This window comes from Anopheles funestus, chromosome X, assembly GCF_943734845.2.
Source record: "Anopheles funestus chromosome X, idAnoFuneDA-416_04, whole genome shotgun sequence".
NCBI lineage: Eukaryota > Metazoa > Arthropoda > Insecta > Diptera > Culicidae > Anopheles > Anopheles funestus.
The window spans coordinates 10,831,426-10,855,801 of NC_064597.1; the positions used below are offsets into that span (position 1 = coordinate 10,831,426).

A 24,376-nucleotide genomic window follows, 5' to 3' on the forward strand; every position below is an offset into this window, starting at 1 on the left:
GCAAGGATTCCCCATTCGGAACTATTTGGCATGCTGAGGGGTTTTAGTTGTTTTTTTTTCTGGTTTTGTTTGCTTGACTCGGGGTAGGTACGGGGGTGGCAAAAATAAACACCGTCTAGCGTAGAGCTTGATTCACCATCTCGTGCCCTACGTCGGCTGTGTGCGTCACTAGCCGTGGTATGTGTGGATGAATGACTCGGTACAGTATACTTTACCCGCGGATCACGCCACTTTCGTACTTTGATCGTTTGAGAGAGAAAAAAAAAATCACAACCGCCTCCTTCCGCATCCCCCATGCCCATTCTTTACCTTTGACCCGCCCCTCTCCCATCAATCAGTCTCCCCGTGTTTCCACCCCGTGATGGGTGACTTTGCGTTGGTCACATCGAACGGGGCCCAATCGCGTCGCCGTCGTCGTCGCAGAGCCGGATGAGGGAGGCTTTCGTTTCCTTCGGTTATTGTTTGTTTGTTTATTTAGTTTGTTTGCTTATGTGCGGAACGGTTGTGCCAGTGAGCTTACCAGGACAGACATGACGCCTCAGCATGTGACGTCTTTAGATCGGTAAAGAAAGATCCTTCGACCTCATCAGCTATTTGGTGAGTAGTGAGAGTCATGTACTACTTGCTTACGCATTTTATACGATAAAGTTCAACTCTTCACCAAAAATGTTTAATAATGTAATTCTTCTGGTTTTGTGAAAGATATTTTGAGTATTTTTTTCCTCTTATTACTCTTAATAATTTTAATCTTATAACACCTAATAATTTGCTAATTCTTTGTATTAAAAATATATAGAACTTCTTCCCCTAAATGTTAATATATTAATAATACAATACATACACACATACGAATGGATGACGTGAATTCAAATGAATTAAGCACAATTAAACAGTTTGTTTGCGCGCATCTTTGCGCGCGTCTTGATACCGCCATTGTTGTTAGTATACAATAATTGTGTAATCTTATCAAATGCCGATAAGCCTGCACGAGAGAAAAAAAGATTATACTTACAACCAAACCAAGAGCGTACGGTGTGTGGATTTTTTTTTTCAAAAATATCAATGTTATTTTATAGAACTAAATACACTAACTAAACTATTTATTAATAAAAGTTTGAATAGCAAAAAACCGATTGTTTTCTATAACTATTTAACCTGCTTTGTAGTAAAATTACGCGGACTAGCAAAATTAAAGCAATATGATGCTGTGCGCATAGCATACCCTAAGGCGCGCACACATAATTGCATATTCACAGGCGCAATAAAGCAACCCTTATTTTTTGAGGCTTTTGCAAGCTTTCATCTGTAAAGCTTTAGCAATAGGGGTGAGTTTATGTTAAAAGCGTAATCTATAGCAAAAGAAATTAAAACTCTCTTGTTACGTTTGAGCTTTAGATAGTAATTTATGGTGTATAGAATATTTATACAAATATTCCTAATTATGAACTAATGAAGTTTCAGCAACAAACTATTTATTTCGTTAATATAATGTCTAACAAGACTTTTATTTTATTCTGTAACTGAAGCGCTACATGCTGGCCTAGCAGCGTAAATAACAGAGAGTTAATTTTTGCTACGGAGAATCAGTTGAGATCAGATTCGATCCTACGGCTGAGGACCGAACACTGCACTATGGGAGCTTATTAGTGTATTTAACGTAATTTATGGAACATCACAATTAAAATTCAGAGAGATGGATAAAGTGAAAACAAAATAGTTATCGGTACTTGTAGTTTTAATTTAAAAAAAACGCAAAAAATATATTAATAAAGCTAAACATTGCACTAATTATACTACAAAAAACGTTATGCAAAATTAACTAACTTGATGAAATTAATAAAAACAATATTTAGTTGGTAAACTCAAAGTAAACTAGTGATTTTAGCTCATTTTGACCAGACTTACGGTCAGCATTCCGCATGCGCCCGTAGTTCGTTTACCGAACGAAACCCGAACCGAGACCGAGCCGAACGACGGCACGTTGCGTTTGTTTGTTGTACCGTGCTATATACACTGCCGCTGCCGACCTAACGCAATTCAGTTCCAGAGATAGCCCGAGCGCACAGCACGTGCGGACCGGCGTGTCGTTCCTTACCTTGCGAACATTCTGATCGCATACACCTGCGTGTTCACTCCGTTCGGCTTAGCTGACAAAACGATACCCAGCGACAAAGACAGCAGGAATTGTAAAAAAACAAAACCCTCATCCACCCCCGGTACCAGATGGTGGCCCATCAGTTGTATCGTGTCGTGCCTGGTGTATGTATACGGTCCGTAATGTGTGGCGTGGGTGCGTACCAGTAGTGCAAAGATGCCGGAAACGATGGCAGTGATACCGGTGCCCGGCAACCTAGTTGTCCATTCGTGAGCGTACGCCTTTTAGTGCAGTGGTCTTGTGGTGCTTCCTAGTGGTACAAAGCACAACGAAACAAAAAAGGTGCAACACTTACACCCCCCACACACACACACATACACACGTGGTGGAACGGCGGGTGTGTCCGGAAACAGAAACAAATCCCATCGCGAATTCGTGAATCCGTTGTTTTGGTGGTTGGATTTGTGTTGTGTTGTGTATGAAAGACACCATCATGCTGCCGGTACTGTTGTTCGCGATCGTTGCAGTGCCGTTCGCTGCTGGTGAGGAGCTGCGCTGCGAGCGCATCATGGTTGGCGCCTGTCAGAATCTAGTGTACGATATGACGATCGCGTCCGCACCGGAAACGGCTCTCCAGTACCTGTCGCCTGGGACACCATCGGCAAATGCAGGTGCCAACACCACGGCAACCGGCACTATCCGGACGTGGCTCGACGCAGAACGACTGGTGAGTTTCTACAATTGTGGCCATACAGGTTTAGCGAAACGGCACACTGCAATCAATCGGGCATTCAATCAACCGGAAAACCTGTGTCGTCATACAGCAATCACCTGTCGGATATTACTGACTCCATTACATACTGATCTGTTTTAGGTCAGAGTAGTGCAATTCTAACATGGGAGATTACTACTTCAAATTTATCCAATTTTTAAACATAATATTTTATGAACTCTAGGATCTTTGGATAATACAAGCTCGATCTATGAAATTCTTGGAATACATAACCTCAAAAGTTATCTAATTACTTGTGTTAGAAGTATTGAGGATTTCGTTTCTCCGAAAGCAATATCTGATTTCTGATCTGATCTGATCATAATACTCACAACGTGCTAAACCTACTGGTGTCTAATACACTCCAATATATGTGACATGAATATCATTTTCGTAACTTCTGCAACTGAGCAAAACTTCCAAGATCTCCAAGATCTCAGTGGAGTATGTAAATAGAATTTCTTTTGGTAGGATTAAGTAATGATAAATATGTATACATATTGCTGTATATCCTTGTGTTTGACATGTTAACTATTCTTGCTACCTTAACGAAAATGCATTTGGAACCGATCGCCTAGTTGGTCCATTAAAACAACTCCGAATAACCTCACGTCGCGTCCTAATGAACGTGATACGAAATGTTTAATGCACTAGTTAGCATAAGTAATTTTGCCATTTAGCACGATCGTCAGCGCTACCGTGCAGTTTTTTTTTTTATTATTCCTGTTTTTTATTTTAATATCTCATCGATAAATGCATGCAGCTGGCATAAAAGATATAATCGATCCAAACCAATTAAGACACAAAAAAAGTAGATCGTCTCCATATGCAAAACCTGAGCGTTTTTTTTTCGCGTACGATCCATTTTACGATCAGTTGGGCACGATCGTAACCGAATTGGTGCAGTTTCACCAGTTTGATTGGGTCCATGTGTACGCCGGGGATCGATAATTAACACCGACATCAAACGTCTGCAACAAAAAAAAAACCTCTCCACTAGCCGATGTCTACGCGCGCGCCGCAACTGCAATGGGATGGCTCAATCAGGGTAGAAACAAAACCGATTCGCACGTCTAATTAAATTATTTCTTAACTACCCTGTTTAACTTCGCGCACAAGGAAAGCAGCAATGGCGTGGATTTTTACTGCCACCATTAAAACTATTTGCAATCCCCATCCCGGCGCATAGAGTCGACTGAGAGGATTTAGCGTTGCCATTTCCTGACGCGAAGCCGGGCAATGAAAAAAGGTTATTGGATTTTAAGTGCACCGGTACAGAGAGAGAGAGGAGTGGTGTGATTAAAAAGTTTAAATTGACGCTGCAGCACCGCAGGTACAACGGCCTAATGTGGCCTGGTGTACGACTCTGCAGCAGTAAGCTAAGATAAATCATTTGTTTATATACCCGCTCCATTCGACCGGACGGGGATGTAGTTACGGCTATTTGCCTTCGCTTCAAGTCCATCAAAACCTACGCGTAAACTGTGTTTTTACGAGTTAAAGTAAACGTTGCTCCTATTCCTAACCTGTTTGTGGTCCTTCAAAGCAGATCAAGCCATTTAATGACTTTTACGTGTAGTGGATACGTACATTGCTTACTTAGGAACTTAGGAAGGAAGGTATAGGAGGGATTCCTTGGTGTCGTGTCGCATCGTAGTGGTCTAATACACCGATCTTGGAAGATCTTGGATCCAAATTTCATCAGAATACCTGAGTTTCTTCTACAATAAGATTAAGATTGTTCTTATCAGCTCCTCAGGATAAGAACTCAGGAGTCCTATCTCAGGAGACTGGATCTCCGCCTCTTAAGGTAGGTCATTGCACCAAAAAAGAGAACTCTCAGAGTCTCCAAGAATTCCTAGATGTGTGACATGTCCATCCAGTGTGTGAAATGCAAATGTCACTTCTTCTGTTTCTGTTGTTGCAAAAATGCTCCAGCACACAAATATTAAAGACATGACCCTTTTGGCAAACATTCTCCTTCCCGTTGCGTATCTCTCCAGTCCCTATCTGCCTCTCTTTTTTTGTTGTACGTTATTATTGTATACAGCAGCTTACGGATTTATTTGAGTTGCTTTGGTTTGTTTTCCCTTTTTTCTACCACTTCCACAACTACTCTTCCCCACACCCCTCCCTCCTCCCCCTGCTTGTCTGAAGCACTTTCGACAGTTGCTCTCTAAATCTGCCCCCCCCATGTACGCTGCCGCGCTACCTGCCACAACACCCGTCCCGCTGTTTGCGTACACCCTTAATAGTGCGGCTTCTTTTATCGGGTCTTCTCTTTCTTGCGTACGCTTAGCGGTAGCGGTATGGGTTCTTGCGCGGTCTGTAGCGTGCGGCAAAGATCAAACGAAATTATTAAAGTTCGTTAGGAGCCCGTTTGCCGGGCGAAGGTGTGTGCGAGCACCTGAGATATGATTTTTGCCTTTTTCCTTCCACCTCCTCCTCCCCCCTTGGTTCTTCGCCTACTCATGCTTTTTCCCTTCGTTCGCTGTTATGTTATCCATTGCATTGTCTGCGTGTATGTGTGAAGCACACGCGTTGAAATCCAACAGTACGGCTTTCCGTATTGGTTCCGGTCATATGCTTAAATCTTTTCGTGCCGGGTGTTCCGATCATCGCATCTCACTTTAGCATTATATTGAACCACCATCTCTCCATCTCTTTCGGGTTTCAATCGAATCAATTGATGCGTCCCAATGCGCGCCCGTGTGTGGGAGGAAGATCGTCAATTTAACTCCGTACCGTCTTTCATCTTCACCAACTGATCGCGGCCGTTTTCCACTGTTAGCCGAACCGAAGTTTGACCACTGATAGCGATGTTAATGCGATTGTTTATTACCGAGCCGGGGATTTTTTTTCTCTTTATTGTGCTGTGAAATCATAAACCTAATTTTATGGTGGCGATTAAGCGTTCAAACGACGATATTAAATTCCATCTTTACATACATCTCTCTGTGTGTCTCTCGATACATCCGTCCGGGGAAGAATTTACGCGGGCCCTTGGCATGTACGTGGGACAATATTGTGTGTGCTTCACGTACCGGTGATGAGTTTTCTAGACACCAGTACTGTACCCATTCTACTCTATGCGGAGCACATCCTTTCCTTCTATTGGTTTGCTTTCAAAACAACAAAAAAAAACCCTAAGAAAACTAAAAAAACACATATGGCAGCATCTCCCCGTGATCGTATCCTATAAAGCAGCTTACGATGAAGCTGTGAAATTTCACAAGTTCCCCTCTAAAAAGTGCACACTAAACGGCTTACAGGGCGGAGGTTTATGTTTTTTCTTTCCGTTTTTGTTTCCTCGTTTTTTTTTCTCCATCTCTCTTAGCTTAACTTTTGCTTATGTTTGTTGGGTCCCGCCTGACTGACCGCGGTACCGAACCCGTTAGCACTTCGTGTCGGCAAACATCCTGCTTCACCAAACCACAAAACGGTGGGACATTCATTGCCCCGGCTGGCTGGATGAAGCTTTGATCTTTCTTCAATACCGCGACCGCGCAAAAAAAAGGGTTCCCCATGCAAGGGTGGATTGCAGTGTGCAAATATTTAGAAAAATTAGCAACTAATAACCACACTATCCTCTGACTCGCGGGGATTTTGTTCGCAAACTGTAAAGTTAAATAAATTATTTACTGACTCTTTTTTTTAAACTAAAAGAATATTACGCAGCTCTTCTCTAGCGTCTTGTTAGGCGACGGATGGCTTAAACAAGAAGGGCTCTTTGTTAGGCTATCCGATTGTAGTGAAGAATTCTACAAACTAATGCGAATTTTCACACCTCCATCGAGGTTATATCCCACCACTTCTTTAACGCTTTATAGGCGAAGCCTACATCAAATCCATTGTATACGGGGAGTTTTATACCTGCAATATCTTTTTTTGTATTTGCCCGTCTGGACATTAGGATTATAGCGCTGTAAAGAATTTATTTCTGCTTAAAAAACCTATTGGAGAAGACTTGAAAGCAATCGAAACCAATCTGAAGGAGAAATAATACATTTGGTGGGAGCAAGTATAGATTTTCTATTATGAGTAACGTAACCTATAAGTATATACAGACACCTGTGAGCGTGTACACTGTGTCTGGACAGCGCAACAAAAGCGTAATGTTGCATGTTTTATCCAATAAATGTATGTGAACCACATGTTAGTAACGATAGTTCGACATTCGCGTAAATCTGTGTACGAGCTGCATTAAAAATCACGTTTTCCTTCATACTATCAGTCTCGTATGTTTCATCCCTTTCCTCCCCTCTCGCCCCACACACTCGAGGAGGGCACTTTTTGCTATCTTATCATCGTCTCCAAACCCCCCTTCCTCCCCCTCCTCACCTCACCCCCCCTCTTCATAACGGACTCTTGATCAGCACCGATTGATTTCTTCTTCAAATTTATCATTCACTTTTTCGCACGCACGCATCTTCTTCACCGCACCCCGTGTGTACGTTTCCGTTCCGGTCGGTCATACAGCATTCCTTCGGGGTTTCAGTCTTTTATCTACCTATCTACCTTCCTGCACCGCATGTCCGGCACTCGCATCATCGTATGCCGCCAAACACTTGGCGTCCGCAATCCCTGCGCACTCGAACCAAGAAAAAAAAACATTCAAAAGAAGAGGTTGCGGAGAGAGAGAGAGAGAGAGAGAGAGAGAAACAAATCGTACCGCGGCACGGAAATGATGCCGACAAAAGCGCACCCTCTTACCGCAAACCTCGCTAAAGGGTTGGGCGCCACGGTGCGGAGAGGGAGGGGAGGTTTGGGGGGGGGGGGGATGACACAATAATGGCAATAGATTTTACCCAGTCTTGTGACCCTTTTTGCCTTGCGGCTGTTCGGAAGCGTCCCGTGATAGCGAATTTATTTATGCATTTTACTCATCTCTTTAACTTCTTCAATGCACTCCTACCATCTTGTTGCAATTGCGTTTTTCTCTCTTATTTTGTATTTTTGTTCTTATTTTCTCTCTCTTATCCTTTTTCTTTCTTATCCTTTTTCTTTTTTTTCTTTTTTCTTTCGTATTTTATGATTTTCTATTTTGTTTATGGAGCAATTTCTTTTTTCTTATTCTTCCTTTTGCGTGTAATTTGTGATCTGTGAGCCTGATGAGAACTTTTATATTTTACAAAAAAAAGGTTTTTTTTATTTAATCTTATTGTGTTAATATTTTACTACCAAAAATGCCAATATTTTGTAATAAAATTTTCCATCTCTCTCACGCGCTCTCTTTCCGTGAGTCTGTCTAGTTCTCATTTTCTTTGAGATTTGAACTATAAACCCGCTCATCCGCACCTAGCTAAACAATCGTTGCGCTACCGATCGAACCAAACGGACACTTGCAAATATCAAACGATCGTTAATGCTTTTCTCCGTTGCACAAACACCCCGTATATCTAACGCCATGTAGTACAGACAAAAAAAAACCTTCAAATCACTGAACCGTTCGGCACGGTGTCAAGCCTAAAATGGACAGCGGCTCACCTACAAATGTCCGTTTGGAAAAGCATGTATAAATCACAGTAGTAAAAAGCTTGTGAAGGCTTAGGTAAACATAATAAAGTAACATTGAGATACAGTTACCCGGCGTCTATCCACAGCACAGACACACGGTGCGGTTTACAACCCAACGTTCGTTGAAGCGAAAATGGCAGTAAAACATATTTCTAGCGCAACTGATATCTTCCCGGTCGGTGCTTTGAATGCCTCCCCTCCCCGCCCGGGAAAGGGGTTGATTTGAGGGGGAGGAGGAGGAGGAGGAGGGGAGGGAGGTTGAGATTGGGAAGGACTGCCATGTAGGAGTAAGATTTGTCGGCGCAAAGGGTTAAACCCTTTTTTTCGTAATATTAGAGACGAGGCAAAGGGGGGTAGAGGGGGGTGGAAGGAGGGAGAAACTGAATTTGGTTGCTCACGAGAGAGCCGATGTGCAAAAAATCGGTCGACTTGCATGTGGTGCACCAAAAACCAAAAACCAAAAAACAAAAAAAACGGAACGTGTGCAGACGAGAAACCCCTTCCGTGATCCGTGACGCCAGACTAGAACAAAACAGAAGAGCAGAAGAACGGGTCGAAAACAAACGAACGCGCGCGCGCACACACACATACACATTCACGGTACGATCACCTTTTTAAACCACCTCCCCCCCCACCACCCCCCTTTTTTTGGCCCAATGCTCCGCTTTATCCTCCCCAAAAAAAAAATAAAAGCAAAAAAAACTCACCCCTTTCCTAACCCTTCCTCCCCAACCCCTGCAAGCGTTCGATTCGAGGCGGAAAGTACATCAAGGGTAAAAATTCCGCTTCACCAAAAAAAAAACTGAAATGACGGCAAGAGAAGAACGAAACAACAACAACAAAAACGCGTCTTTGCATGACTTCCTCCCATGTGCCGCAAAGTGAGCATAAGCATAAAGAGAGAGAGAGAGAGAGAGAGAGAGAGAGAGAGAGAAAGAGAAAAAGAGCGTAAACTTAGAACAGGAAACAGCAGTGTGAAGGAGAACGGCGCAGATGCAGCAGAAAAGAGATAGAACGAAGGCCGAGACAGAGATCAGGGGGGAAAAAACGTGCCCGAGTGTCGGTTTCGTTCTTTGATCTTTTGATGCTCCCCCCCCCGGGGGCCAGAGTGCCCTACCGCCGCCCCCCCCCCCCCCCTACCCTTTCCCTTCACTTTCATCCCCTACGCGCCTTTCCACGATCCGCAAATTGCTTACCTTTTTTACCGCGGCCGCTCCGGGCGTGGATCCCCCCACCCCCCTCCTCCCCTCCCCCCTCCCTCTCGCCCGAACTGATCCATCCATCCAACGCTACGAGCCGATTCGATCATTTCAGTGTTCCGCGCGTATCGTCTCCATTGCTGCCTCTGTTTTTTTTTTGTTCGTTGCATTTATGGATCTGCATCATGTGGCGAGTGTGGACAGATTTTCTTGTTGTTGTTGTTTTTTATGTTGGGATATAAAAATTGTGCAAATTTATTACGTTATAAATGAAATGAAGGATTAAAAAAAACACACACACACATAGCCAGATGATCCTCAACGGAAATTGAAAATAAAAAAAATAAATAAAAAACGGATTGGATTGCCAACTCGTAGCGATCCTTTTATGTGTGTGTGTGTGTGTGTGGAAGCTGCTAATATGATTAAATTTTATGACTTTTAATTAATTTTATATTTACACACTTATTATAGTTGATGTGCAAAATGTTTAAACTCCCAATTAGATTGCACGGTTTGTGGTTTGGCACCTTATGGGTTTTTGGCGATTATTATTAGGCTGCGGTTAATTTTGGAGTTTTTTTTTGGGGGGCAAATAATTATCCAGTTTCGTTTGATCTTGATTTCCTTTTTTTTTGCTCAATATTTAGAAACCTGCATCTGCATTTTTGATCGTTGTTGGTTTGTTCCGTTATACGATCGTTCGTAATAGTCGATCCCTCCCCCCCGGTCCCCCCCCCCCCACCCCCTTAACCCTTACATTGGTTTCGAGTAGAATTGTTCCCAGTTCGGGTCCACCTGTCCTAATGCAATCGGGCCACTATTCTTTACCACGCGAACACTGTCATTCTGGCCCTTCTTCCTACTTCTACACATTCCAGCTGGGATCAGTGTGTATGTGTTTGTGTGTCTGTATACGCATTTTTTTTACTTCTGTTTTTTTTTCTCCACTCTGGTTGAGTTCGTTCGGATTGTTTTGTTGCTGTTGTTATTCACCTTGTGTCTTTCATCTTCCACTTTTGCTCGCATTCCCGAACCGCGGAGCGCATTATATTGTTCTTTCTCTTTTTCTTTTTTCTTGCTTTACCACGCGTCGTTTCGCGTCTGTCGCGTACAGCCTCCACACGCTTGCTTTATTCGCGTCCATTACAAAGTGACTTGGTTGTTGGAGTTTCGGAGCCGCCTGGAGGGAGGGGGTGGAATGGAGGGCAAGAAGAAGAAGAAGCAGAAAAACAAGATCTGCAAAAAAAAAATACGACGATGCATGAATATGACGGAATGCACGCAAAACGGCCACGAAAAAAGGGGTATTTGCCGGTAAGCGAGTGGAAAAGGGGAAAAGGGGGATGCTTACCCTCTTTTCCACTCCGTTTCCACACCAAAGCTACTGCACAATAAAAAACACAAGAAAAAAAAAACGATCTCGAATGAATGTCGAAGATGATGCAGTAGCGCAAAACCCGGGGGGGGCTTGTGCGGTAATAATGATAATGTTGTTCTCTTCTTTTGCCTTTACAATTTTATTCTGTGGTAGAAAAAAAACAACAAAAAAGATGGGTTGAATACGAAGGGGAACGGAAGAGAGTGGTGGTAGGAATTTTTGCTTTTTGCCTTGCTACCTCTACCGAGGATAGTCAGCAAAGCACGGGCAAAGAAAATGTTTCACATGTTCTGCACGGTGCATTTTGCTTGTAATCCATGGTTTTGTTTTGGTAGCCTCATCGATGCATTTTTCTGTTAGATGGTAGCTTTATTTTTGAAACATTTTTTTGATTTTTTTTTTGCTGTTTTGTTTCGAGTAATATTTTTGTTATAATGATCCAGTTTTGCTACTAGTCGCGTCTTAGTAAATAATAACTGTCACTTTTTGACAGCTATAAAAAAAATTCAAAGTCACACGTACTGACGTCTAACGTCAAAGTCTGACGTACATTGGAGTGAAAGATTTTTGAAACATTTTTTTATTTTTTAAATGTTTTGTTTCGAATAATATTTTTGTTATAATAATCTAGTTTTGTTACTAGTCGCGTCTTAGTAAACAATAACTGTCACTTTTTGACAGCTATAAAGAATTTGTCAAAGTCATACGAACTGACGTTCATTGAAACATTGTTTGATTTTTTTATGTTTTGTTTCGAGTAATATTTTTGATATAATAATCTAGTTTTGCTACTAGTCGCATCTTATTAAAAAATAACTGTCACTTTTTGACAGCTATAACAAAAATTTAAAGTCATACGTACTAACGTCTGACGTCAAAGTCATACGTATTGACGTCAGACGTGAAAGTCTGACATACATCGGCGTAAGAGATGTAAGTTTTACCTAATCAATAATAAATGTCGGAAAATCACACAAAATAGTAAAATATTATTTGAAACAAATTAAAGACAGTTAACAACCATAATTAATTACAATCGAAAAACTAAAAAAATAGTAAAATGAAAAGAAGACACTCTCATTAAGCTTCAATATAAATGAATTCCACCCATGATCGTCTCTTTGAAACACGTGCACTTTTAATACTACGGGCCCAATTATGAAACCTTACAATAATTACCTTTTTCCTTCCTAAAACGGGATTTTTTCTCCCCCTGCAGAAGATACACCACACATTGACACAGCAAGTGCATCGTGGTGCATCTGGTCCGTTCCATTTCCCATTGCACCGATGAAGTTCGTAAAAATCGAAAATGACCCATTACAGTTGCTGCACTCCTTTCCTTTGCAGTTGAGTTTGTGGTTTTATTCGTACCCATCAAAGCAACATTTTAAAAAGACGTTTGATTAAGCGTACCCCTGGGACACACGGAACTCCACCATTTTTGTTCTTCTTCTTTTTATTTTTGTGCTTTTCCTGTATTGTAAAACCCGGCTTCCATTTAACCGATCGGAGCAGAAAAGATCAAAGCAGATCAAACCGCCGATCCGTGGGTCGATCGTCAATCCTCGACGCGGTGCATTGATGTCCTTCCATTCCCCCCACTCCCACGGGAGCTTCCCACCCCAAAAAGGACGGTATTTGCACATTTCAGGCGATTTAATTTAGCCAACGAATTTCGGCGTACCTTCCGCTAATTATCCCGATGTGATGGATGCGTACGAACGTTTGCTTTTTGGGGCGCGGGAGTCTGCAAGATGGCGAGGCGGTGAAGCGAAATCACCCGCTTTACGTGCTTGTCATTCGCGTTCCGATGTCCAAGAAATTAAGACAAAAAAAAAAGCGAAGAATAAAAGAAAAACAAATCATTCCCAAAAGCGGTACGTTTCGTTTGACCCGTTCGAGCGTGAATTGTTTGTGTTTACGCGAACGATTGAAGGCGTAGCTGGGGTTTGGCAAGAAGAACTACTCATCCGGTTGGCTTGGAGGAAAACTCGAAACGAGAACACGTACGATAGACAAATAAACACTACGCACACGAACACATATGGTGGATTTTCTTTTCCCATAAACTATGCCAAAGATGCATCGGTTTTCCCGCCATGTATTGATGTTTGTGTCTGCCTCCGCAACATAATGTACGTGGACGGAAATCACCTCTGCTACTTCTGAACGCCGAAACGGATGATCAAACGTTGCAACACTTACGACTTGTACGATAAAACTAATAATTAAATTTGAGATCTTTGTAAGATCCTATGTCAAATACTAGATGTAATGCATTATGTTCTCTAGCTAAGACTTGACTTTGCTAATGCTGAAGATACGTCTGGTAAATGTGAGTCTCTGAGTACCTCTGATCATCTGAAACAGCCTTACAGGAATTCCGAACAAAGTGATATAGGAGTAGATAGGTGACGGAGTCTGGAGCACTCTGATGTATATCGCAGTAGAACGACCATACTGAAAACATGTCTTCTCGATTATTCGATATTAGTCCCTTCTATCCGAGACTTATCCAATAGTGTAGTCGGTGAGCCTCTGAGTAGTAGTCGGTGAGTCTCTGAGTACGGATCACCTGACAAAGCCTGACAGGAATTCCGAACAAAGTGATGCAGGAGTAGACAGGTGACGGAGTCTGGAGCACTCTGAAGTATACTGATATATACTGAAAATATGTCTTGTCGATTATTAGATATTAGTCCCTTCTATCCGAGACTTATCCAATGGTGTAGTCGGTACCTCTGAGTAGTAGTCGGTGAGTCGCTGAGTACCTCTGATCACCTGACAAAGCCTGACAGGAATTCCGAACAAAGTGATATAGGAGTAGACAGATGACGGAGTCTAGAGCTCTCTGATGTATACTGATGTATTATGAAAATATGTCTTCTCGATTATTAGATATTAGTCCCTTCTATCGGAGATTTATCCAATAGTGTAGTGGGTACCTCTGAGTAGTAGTCGGTGAGTCTCTGAGTACCTCTGAACACCTGACACAGCATGACAGGAATTTCGAACTAAGTGATACAGGAGTAAACAATTGACAGAGTCTGGAGCACTCTGATGTATACTGAAAACATGTCTTCTCGATTATTAGATGTTAGTCCCTTCTATCCGAGACTTATCCAATGGTGTAGTCGGTACCTCTGAGTAGTAGTCGGTGAGTCGCTGAGTACCTCTGATCACCTGACAAAGCCTGACAGGAATTCCGAACAAAGTGATACAGGAGTAGACAGGTGACGGAGTCTGGAGCACTCTGAAGTATACTGATGTATACTGAAAACATGTCTTCTCAAAAAACATGTTAGATATTAGTCCCTTCTATCCGAGACTTATCCAATAGTGTAGTCGGTACAACGTCACTAAATCTCCGGTTTTGGGTATGAAAACCTCGTCTAAACAACAGACACACCATCCCTTCCCAGCTGTTTGGATATAGCAAGATTACAGAACAGAACAAAGCAGAACAGGTTTAGAGCTTACAGAGGTTCAAAGATATGTCTTATAGACACTCTTCAGCAATAGTCACCCTGACCCACGAAAACTTTACTTGTTCTTTAATAAACAAACTCAATTCATATCGATGAAAAACAAAGACACTGTTTTAATACTCTCTACGCATGTTGTCTCCAGACAATTCCAGTAACTACATCTCCAAAAGAAAAAGAGTCCCATTTAAAGCAACAACAAAACAAAAAACAACGAAACGGAACTCCAAAAGCGAGGAGTTGCGTTCGACTCCTGTAAAGGGTGCAGCAAGAACGGAGCAGCATCCAAATTTGGAAAGAAGAGCGCACTCGCGCGCATGGTGGTGAGCTGGATGAGTTTGCGGCAGGTTTTGATAGGCGAGAGGGTGTATATAGGTGGCGGCGCTAGCTCGACCGGTTAGATTAGAGAGAGTGCTTTTTGAGGTTCCTGCGGCGATGTGCGTCAGATAAGCGAAGAAGTGCCGCCCAGCTCGCATGGGTATATTGGAGAGCCCCAGTTTTTTGTTTTATTTTTTTCGTTCGAGCGTAAGTGCTCCGTGTGCTACGTGATCGAAGGAAGCAGAAAGGCACACCGGCACCACCATCACCACCCCACATCGGGATGCGCATTGATTCACGATCGAATTAATTTGTGTGTCGAATAGTGCGCTCCGCGATCGCTGCTTTCGGGGTTTTGCGTTCTGTTCCTTGGCTTTCCATTCCATTTTCCGCTTCTTCGCTGCTACTCGGCTGCTACACCCGCGCAAAGCGTTTAAGCTCGCGCCGTCTCGCTCTCGTTTGCGATATTTAATCCCCTTTTTTCGTCTGTATATATTCCAAAACATCAAAGTGTTTCGTCGTCGCAAACGGCAAGGAAAGATCCGGATTTTGATGCCAAAAGAGCGCTCGATTGGTTTTGTTTGGTTTTTTTTTCTTGCTCGTTTCTTTGTGAATGTTCCGTTTGACTGACGCAGACTTTCGTGTGGAACGCAGGCTGAAGCGCAATGAAGCGTCAAAATGTCAGCGCGACTTTGCATGAAGCGTAATGTTGTTCTGCGATGTTCGGGTGCTGGTCTTGCGACTCGCAAGACACACAGCGGTACAGCGTCCGCACTATCTTCGTGATCCTTTTTCTTTTCCCATAGCCATTTCGAGAATTGGAAGGATAGAGCTACGGCACAACGTTCTCTACCTTTCAGAATTTTGTACGCCTTCCGGGTGGCTACCATCAACCAACCGCGGCTGAGACGGCGGTGTGTTAAATTGGGTAACGTACTCCATTCGATGATCATTTCATCTACCGGTCCTTCTCCACACACTGTGACAAACGACCGCTTTCTGAAGTTTGGTGATAGGGGGTTGCGGGGTTCCAAGTGGAAAACAGGTATTGAAAAAGATGAGAGAAACCGCGAACGCAACCGGCTAATGGAAAAGCATACTCTTGCTGATAAGATTACTGCACGTGCGCGGCCAGTGTGTGTTTATGTTGTGGTCTGGTTTCCAGCCAGACAACACACATCGGGGACCGGACGTTCCTTTCGGGAGTTGACGCGAGCATTCGAGCATCGAAATGCGACGGGATGACAAGAATAAAGTGGACACCGTTGCCTCACGAATTTTGAAACGACGCTTAATTACCGCCCAGTTTAGTATTAGGATCTGACGCTTGAACTCACTAGTAATAAACGGTATAAAAAGATATATCTTTGAAGATATATTAAAAATCCAAAACTACATCAGGAATTAGACGACTTAATATAAATAATATATCTTCATACTCAAGAACTGTACTTTAGAAGATGTTGAAGAATTATAGGGAGTTGTTTGGTAAATGGAGATCAAATCTGCTCTGGAGTAGCATCTCTCGTAGCATTGCGAGAATTCTGGGTAATAGGAAGAGAAGTCGTCACACTCCTATACTTATGACATATTTTGAACCTTTAACTTATTACGCTGTATAACAGTTGTCCTCTCCAATAAGGCGCATAGTGGAGCACCAAGAATTCCCGACAACTTCTATCCACAACACAGTAACTCAGGGCTACTAAAAAAAATAACATTGAATCCAGTTTCTTGAGCTAATCTTAACCCACTCAAGTCGAAGAACAGATTTTCGGGCGGACATTGTATTAATTGTTTTCTACGCAATTCCTGCCGCCCCGAAATGTATCACGTCAGATCGGTCAAAGGTTCGGAAGTGCCTTATCCCGCGGTGCTTCGTCTTGTATTATTATACACTTTTTGTGTGTGTGTTGCTGCTTAAATTCACCCTGGGACTTGGGCGGGTTAGCAATCGGCATCATCGGAATTTAATGAACCCCACGAGCAGAGAAACCGCTCCGATAAGGACCGCGTTGGGAATTCTCGATTGTAGTCAATAGGCAAAGCGGAAAGACAAAGCGAAACAGAAGAAGAACTATTGATTAAAAGAGTTGAAAAGCAAAAAAAAAAAGAAAGAAAACCCAACCCATCGAAAAGCAATTCGAAAAGAAAGGCCTTTGAAAAGGACCGCAAGGATGCGAGACTGTGGCCAATCGCTTTGGCAATGGGCGGGAAATGAGACGCAACCCATAATGCGGGGGCGCGGGGGCTTGTGTTGAGTGGAGCGGAGCGAAGAAGAAACGAAAAAAAAGGTGCACGATCGAAGGCGCGAGAATAGGGGGCAAATGGAGCGAAAGGCAAAAATCTGTTTGTTCCCAACTTCCCCTGCCCGATGGCTCCAATCCAGCAACAACAAAAAAAAAACTCTCAAAGAAGGAAAAAAAACGATATAAAAACTAACGAACAAAAAACCCAAATGCAAAGAAGACGGTGAAAAAAAAGTATCAAATGGGTGGAAGCGATGTAAGATCATTATTTTATCTCTTTCATCTTTTCCCTGCGGCCCATTCCACGGCAGCGATCCGTTCTGAAGGGAGTAAAGATAAACGCGGGGCATGGCGGTAAAAGCAGGAAGGGCGGGGGTACACGTTGGAAAGTCTAAATGCGAACGAAGCAGAACAGCACTCGGAAAAGGAAACAACAACGAAAAAAAACTCTTACACACACACACACACACAACGGAATGATCGTAGCCCAACGAACGGGAAACCGGTTGCAGAACCGATCTTGAAACCGCCGGTTGGTGTTATAATAATTGAACTTAATAGACCATCATCTCATCATCATTACACCGCGATCAGACATCTAAAAGGAAGGCATGAGCCATGACGACGACGTCCACGAATCAAGCCCCGTGCGGAAGGTCGGGATGATTGGGAACAGGGCGGCAGAGCTGCACGCTGTGCTTCAGGGTTGGGCGGAACAAATTGACACCGGAGAAGCTCTCGCCTCCGACACAAACCGTGGAGATCGACAACCGGGGAGTCGTTCGAATAGCTGCGCGCGGGGTGAGGCGACGTCCAACATTGACGAAGTTGACGTGCGAGTGTGCCAGCAGGCTTTAGCAACAAATTTCGGACGTTTGGAACTACATAATGTAGGCATTTGCACGTTTGCCAGATCGTTTCAAAGCCATCAGCTCACACTGGAAAGGATGAGTTGTGCTTTCGTGCTGCAGACGGTTCCTGAGAAGTTTCTGAGGAGGTTCAGGAAATCTGAGGAATTCTTTTGCTAGAATCACTCACCAAAATTTTAAAAGCCTTTTTGGTTTTATTTAGTGAGCTGCTTCACAGGCAAGGTTTTTGGGATACGGGGAAGAAATAGTTTAAATTCTTTGTCTAATCGAGAAGCTTAGTCAAAGTACGATAAGCACACAGCGACACAAATCTTAATATTGAAGTCATTGTTTTTTTCTTACTACTTCTTCACCTCTCCTCAAAACCCTCAAAAAATAATACCCCAAAACGTGACAGGTTTTCCGTCGAGAAAATTCCCCCCCCCCCCCACCCATTCACTCGCTAGTCGGTGCGCTTATATCCATCGGGTCAAATGCTTAAAATTCTACACAACTCTTCGGGAGTGCCGCCCTGCAAAACGTACGGTCGTCAGCCAGCTGAGACAGTGGCGGCGGTGGACGGCAGAATGGTTGTAGTCCTCCGGGTGAGAGGAGAATACGAGAATGATGGAACAAGATGAAAGAACTGTGCCGCCGCCACAGTGCCGCAACGGAGCACAGGCATCATCATCAACTAGGCGAGAGGACCTGCAGGCGAAGAGGATGATGAAGCACCCCGCAACATATATTCATCCAAACCCCCTGTTTGCTACCCATGGCGGGGCGAGAACTGAGCATTAAAGCATGGCTTCTACGGTGCAGGCGACCATAGGACCGGTACGAACAGAATGTGTGCCTGTGTGTCCTGAGGGTGTAATAGGAGGCAGGGTGTAATAGCATTATTATAATACATCATTCTCCACCATTCGCTAAGCGCACATTAAGCAAAAGGGGAAAGAAAAAAATTGCGCGGTACCTCCTGGGTACGTGAACAGACAGTGTTGTGTGTTTGTGGTAGATCGGGTTCGTTTTCGGGGCCGTGCCCCGCAATGGCTTACGCGTACCGTCCTGCAATCGATGACGCTAATCATTTAGACTAACGTTGACATTAGCGCTCGGACTTGCCTAGGGTCAGAAACGATTGCCCGGCGTGCTTGTATGTTGAATTGAGCCATCGTTTTGCTTTTGTTCTCAACAGAGAAGGAGCTCGCAAAATTGAAGGTACTTCTGATGTCTTCTATTCGTAGCAGGCATTTTTTTTGCTTGTTGCAGACGTAACACGATCCATACAGTTCGTAGTTGTTTGTACATCCATTTGTCAAAGATTTCAATATCTCTGTAGTAACTGCAGCAGAGTTGAGGAGGGCATTCAAGTTATAATATCTTAAAGTAAATCAGAGTTTATTATTCTTTAATTTAAATATTGGAACTCTGGAATCTGGATACCTTACCTTGGGTTCTTCGATAACCCAGAATTTCTACGTAACGAAATCTTAATCAAGTTATGTGAGGGTTATAACAGGTGATCGCCGACTATAAAGTTGTCCAAAACTTGTCCAATTTTAAGTATCGCATTTAAACAGTATTAGTTTTTGGTAGGTGATCGTAGATATAGATATCCATAGGGATCATTCAACTTCTATGGATAATTCCAGGAAGCACATACACCTTTCAGAAATTCTGGATATTGGATTCTTGAGATAGACAATAACGAAAACAAAAGTGTGAAATAATTTCAAATATCTCTCAAGAATTGTATATCCTACAAGAAAAATGTTAGAACTTCTGAGGTGCGACTTCTTGGGTAATGACGCTTCTTCAATTCTGGAGTTAGAGGTTATGATCGTTTCTAATTGTACATCTGTTTCGGCCAAAAAAAAAACTCGTTCATCCACTAACTTGTTTAGAATTCCAAAATAACAACGAACAACGAATTGATAGTTCGAATAAATATAGGGTTTTTTTCCTAAGACGTATAAGACCTGTCTATGAATAATACGCTTTAATTATAGCAAATGTTCTTTTTTTTTCCTTGTCCACAGATCACCTCGCTGCGGCCAGTAATCGACTCCGGCTGCTCGAAGCAGGCACTGTTTCTCTTCTGCTCCTCACTGTTTCCACTTTGCTCACCAACCGCACCGCGTCCCGTACATCCGTGTCGGTCGTTATGTGAGCAAGTGCGGAAGGATTGCTTTAGCGATCCGCTGCACAGCAAACTTTGGCCAGCTTATCTTGACTGTCGTGCGTTACCCCAACCGGAAAAGCACGAACTGTGCATGCAGGTATGGTTTTTTTCTTTCTTTTGTTTTTTTTATAGCAAAACTTGGATTACTCATCGTGCGCTCTTTCCTTTCGTGCAGGTACCGTCCGATGCGACAGGAAGCATTAAACACCGTACCAGTCATACCGTGCCAAACTATCATCTGCCGGTGGGTGTGAATGGTGGTGCCGGTTCTCCACCACCAACAGTTACCCATGACAGTGTCGAGTCCGTCGTGAAAGGGTGGTCGATTTCTAACCTAACCTCACTGTTGCAACACGCTAGTGGTACGGCTGGGGCTGGTAGTGGTGTCGCCCATCCAGTCGGTACGATTGGTGCTTCCGTAGGGCAGAGAGTCGTCGACAGTGCATCATGGTCCGACCGGATCAACTCGCTACTGTTGCCGAGTGGGGCCGTGTCCGGTGTGACGGCGCAGGATAGTGGCGGGACGTCGCGTAGTCCCTGTCCAACCAACTACAGCCTTGAGTATGATCGATGCGTCCCGAGATGTGGACCAACGATCGACGCCCTGTACAGCCAGCGCCAGAAAGAGCTGGTGGAGTTGTGGACACTCGTCCTGTCGGCGGTTTGCTTCATCTTTACACTCACCTCGCTCGTTTCGTTCTGGGCAAAGGCGTCCAAACTGGAGTATCCGGACCGTCCGATTCTGTTCATGACGCTTTGCTACAACCTGTTGGGTCTATGCTATCTGGAACGTACCATACTGCATAGTCCGCGCCGGTTGGAGGCTGCCGTTGAGTTTATGCTGCTGGATGCACCCGGTACGGGTGGAACCGGCCCTGTAGCGACCGGAACCACCACCACCACCTCCGCCCGTTCCGACTGCTCCATCACGTCCCAGTGTTTGGCGTACTACATCCTCAAGCACTATCTGCTGCTGAGTGCCAGCACCTGGTGGCTAATATTCGGTCTCTGCTGGTACCTGAGCACAGCGAAACAATGGTCCTGTGAGGCACTGGAACGTAAATCGGGCCTGTTTCACGTACTCGCCTGGGTTGTACCGTTTGCCGCACCGATCGGTGCGTTGCTCCGTGGCAACATACAACGGTTCGAGCTTACCGGCTTCTGTATGGCGCGTGGATTTACGGAACTCCCGGTTCTGCTGTTGCTACTGCTCGGTACCGCACTCGTTAGCTTTGCACTGGCCGCACTTGCCCGGTTGCGGCTCTGCTGGAACCAACGGGCACCACATCTGGGACGTGTCTTTGGACGTGTGCTCATGTTTTCCGTGTGCTATCTACTACCAGCTCTGTCGGCAACGATATGCATGATGTTGGAACGTGTCGATCACGAACTCGAACCATGCGCACCGGGTGAAACCGGTGAAAGATGTATTGCTCAACGGCCACCATACTTCTCCCTGTTGCCAACCGTGTTACGATTAGCGTTGACGTTGTTGGGCGGTGGCTTCGTAGGTATCTGGCTGTGGTCCCGTCAGCCCTCCGATGCGGATGTTAACGCGGCGAAAAAACACCCAACCCAACCGTCCTGCTACAATACAGCCGATCTGATGCTGCTGAAGGGTGGCTCCAAACCGGGACGACCGCTGGACGAGTGTGGGACGCTTGCTGGGACCGGTGTCCGGCGTATCGAGGGCCGTCCCGTACCGGACGATGGTAGTGTAGTGTTGCGTGACTCCCAGCTGCTCACCGGCCGGTACAAAGATGGCGGTGATCGGCGGCAAACGAACCGCAGCTCATCCCGAAGCGCTACCAGCAGTCCGTATCGCAACCGGACGGAGAAGCTAAAGGCGAAATCGTCGCAGAAAGTTTGCTACACCTATCGTCCGTGTACTGGCGTACTGTCCGAGCATGGTGTTGCGCTGCGTCCACCAACCGAATCGGTCGGTTCGATCCGTACCGACCTGGGACAACGTTCACCGTACGCGGGTGTTGGGACGGCCGCCAACGGTGGTTACGTGCCGGTACGTGTACATCGCAGTCTCCGGGCCGTCCCGATGTCTATGATTACGCGTATATAAACCCCCCGGTTGCCATCGTTGTTGTGTCGCCTGTCGGATCCGAATGCTCGGAAGCAGGATCCACATTTGTGAAAAGCTTTAACTAGTTTGTAACGTAACGTTTCACCGTGTTTACAGTGTATGTGTTAAATCTCGATTTAGTGCTAGTTTTAAGTATTTGCTTATTTATCGTACTGTTTAGTACTTCGTGATAACCTCTAACCGTTCCGCGGAGGATCCCGTAACACCGTTACTAATCGTTAGGTCTGTGGACACACGCGGAAGGATTTAAATCGATCGTGGACCGAAACCCTACTCCCGTTTAGCAGAAGGTTACTTTACACATAAATCCAGTATACAGTGGAACGTCGATTATCCGGGTACCTTTTATCCGGCTGTCCCATTATCCGTGCAGCTCGGAAATGACAGTTCCAAAGGCGAATTGACATACAGTAGAATGTCGATTAAGCAATACGGCCAGGCCGTTCTTTATGAATAAAAAAAAAGAATGTCGATTATCCGGGGTGCTCGACACCGGATTGATACCGGTTAATCGATTTCCATGGATAATAGTCCCTTAAATATCAAGGTCATTTATATACAGTGGAGGGCCGATTATCCGGGTACCTTTTATCCGGCTGTCCCATTATCCGTGCAGCTCGGAAATGACAGTTCGCAAGGAGAATTGACATATAAAATGCAAAACCGATGATGGCAAGAAATAAAAGCTTCACTAGGGAATGATACAATTTGCTTAAATTCGAAAAAATAGAACAGATTTTTTTTGCAAAGTGTAAATAAGAAAATGAACATCTTGCTTTAGAAGAAAAAAGTTCACCAATTACACACTAAACACTAATATTTACCAATAAAAAGAGTTGTGCCTATTATCCGTGATATTCGCTTATCCGGCAGGGGCCGAGTCACGAAGAGCACGGATAATCGGTGCTCCACTGTATATGTCAACGCCAGTTGACCTAGTTGAAAATTTCCGTCATCCGCCACTGCCTTCATGTCATGACGGGAGTTATTGTACGAATTAATTTGTGTCAGACGCCAATGGCACCAGAAGGTGTTAAGTGAATTTGGCCTTCGAAGGTGGCCAGTTTGTAAAGTAATGAAGTTTAGATTTAGAGGCAACACGTAATGTCTTCTACAATTACGGTATGTGTTACACCCATGGCGTGTTGTTAGGCAGATCTACGAATCTGCGATCTGGAAAATAAATCATTTTCCATCCTTTGTACATAGCAATAACGTATTCTCGTTTTTTTTTTGGCAACGAGTGACTAACCTATCTTAGACATCCCATCACTGACGGAATTTTAAGTAAAGTAAACCCGGTTCCCGGCAAATCAATGCTTAAAAGCGTGATGTTCGTTTTGGAACACAAAAATTAAACATCTAAATTATTATACAGTGAACGACGATTTTCCAGGCGCTTGGAATACCTTACGATGGCTCGCTTGGAAAGAGAGCCTTTTTAAGCATATAGCAATTAATGTTCGTTGCTATCTTACATCAAGAAAGCAGCTACAAAATGAATGTAACCTTAAAAACGAAGTCCGAGACTGAATAAAACAATAATAAGTACAGCGATAGACGATTTTGGATATTTTTCTCTGAGTAACATTTCTCTATTTCAGACATTTTTCTCTTTAACGTAAGTTACAATGAGGCTATGATCCACCATTTTCTGCTAAGTGTTGACATTTAGTTAAATTAAAGCGTTTAAATGTGATGTAATTTAGTTAAAGTTTAGATAAATTTAATTGTGTTATTAGGCTTTTTTTGGCATTTACTTACCTGGGTTAACGATCGTTTTTAGTCAGGACATTTTGCTTTCATAAACCACAGGAAAGCATTTACTGCAGAAAACCCTTCTTTGCGGCCATTTTTCTTTTACACACTAGTATTTTTTTACATACACACTTCAATTCACTTTGGCACATTCTTCTTCTTCTTCTTCTTCTTGGCTTAACGACCTTACAGGTCATGCCGGCCATTTCTGGCTTACTAGACTTATTTTAACACGTAGCCGAATAGTCAGTCCTTGCTACGGGGGGCGGTCCGGATGGGATTTGAACCCGGTCCTGCCGCGTGGACCGGCGCCGTTTATCACTTGCACCACCGGGCGACCCTATATTGTAATTATTTCGGGCAATTATATCAGATACATACATATAAGCTTTGGCGCATTCGCCCCAAAAAATCGCCTTTTTTGTATAGTCTAAAATTATTACAACTTTTGGAAAATCGCGATAAACT

At 43.9% G+C, this 24,376-nt stretch overlaps 1 protein-coding gene across 1 annotated transcript; it reads left to right on the forward strand.

Annotated features, from left to right (window-relative positions):
- Positions 1–1,810: 1,810 nt before the first annotated feature.
- On the forward strand, positions 1,811–23,709 carry LOC125771927 (frizzled-3). The gene is made up of 3 exons (XM_049443102.1): positions 1,811–2,822; positions 19,910–20,149; positions 20,228–23,709. Exons 1-3 carry the CDS (start codon positions 2,574–2,576, stop codon positions 22,127–22,129), a joined length of 2,391 nt encoding a protein of 796 aa, XP_049299059.1. The 5' UTR covers positions 1,811–2,573; the 3' UTR covers positions 22,130–23,709.
- Positions 23,710–24,376: the final 667 nt, after the last annotated feature.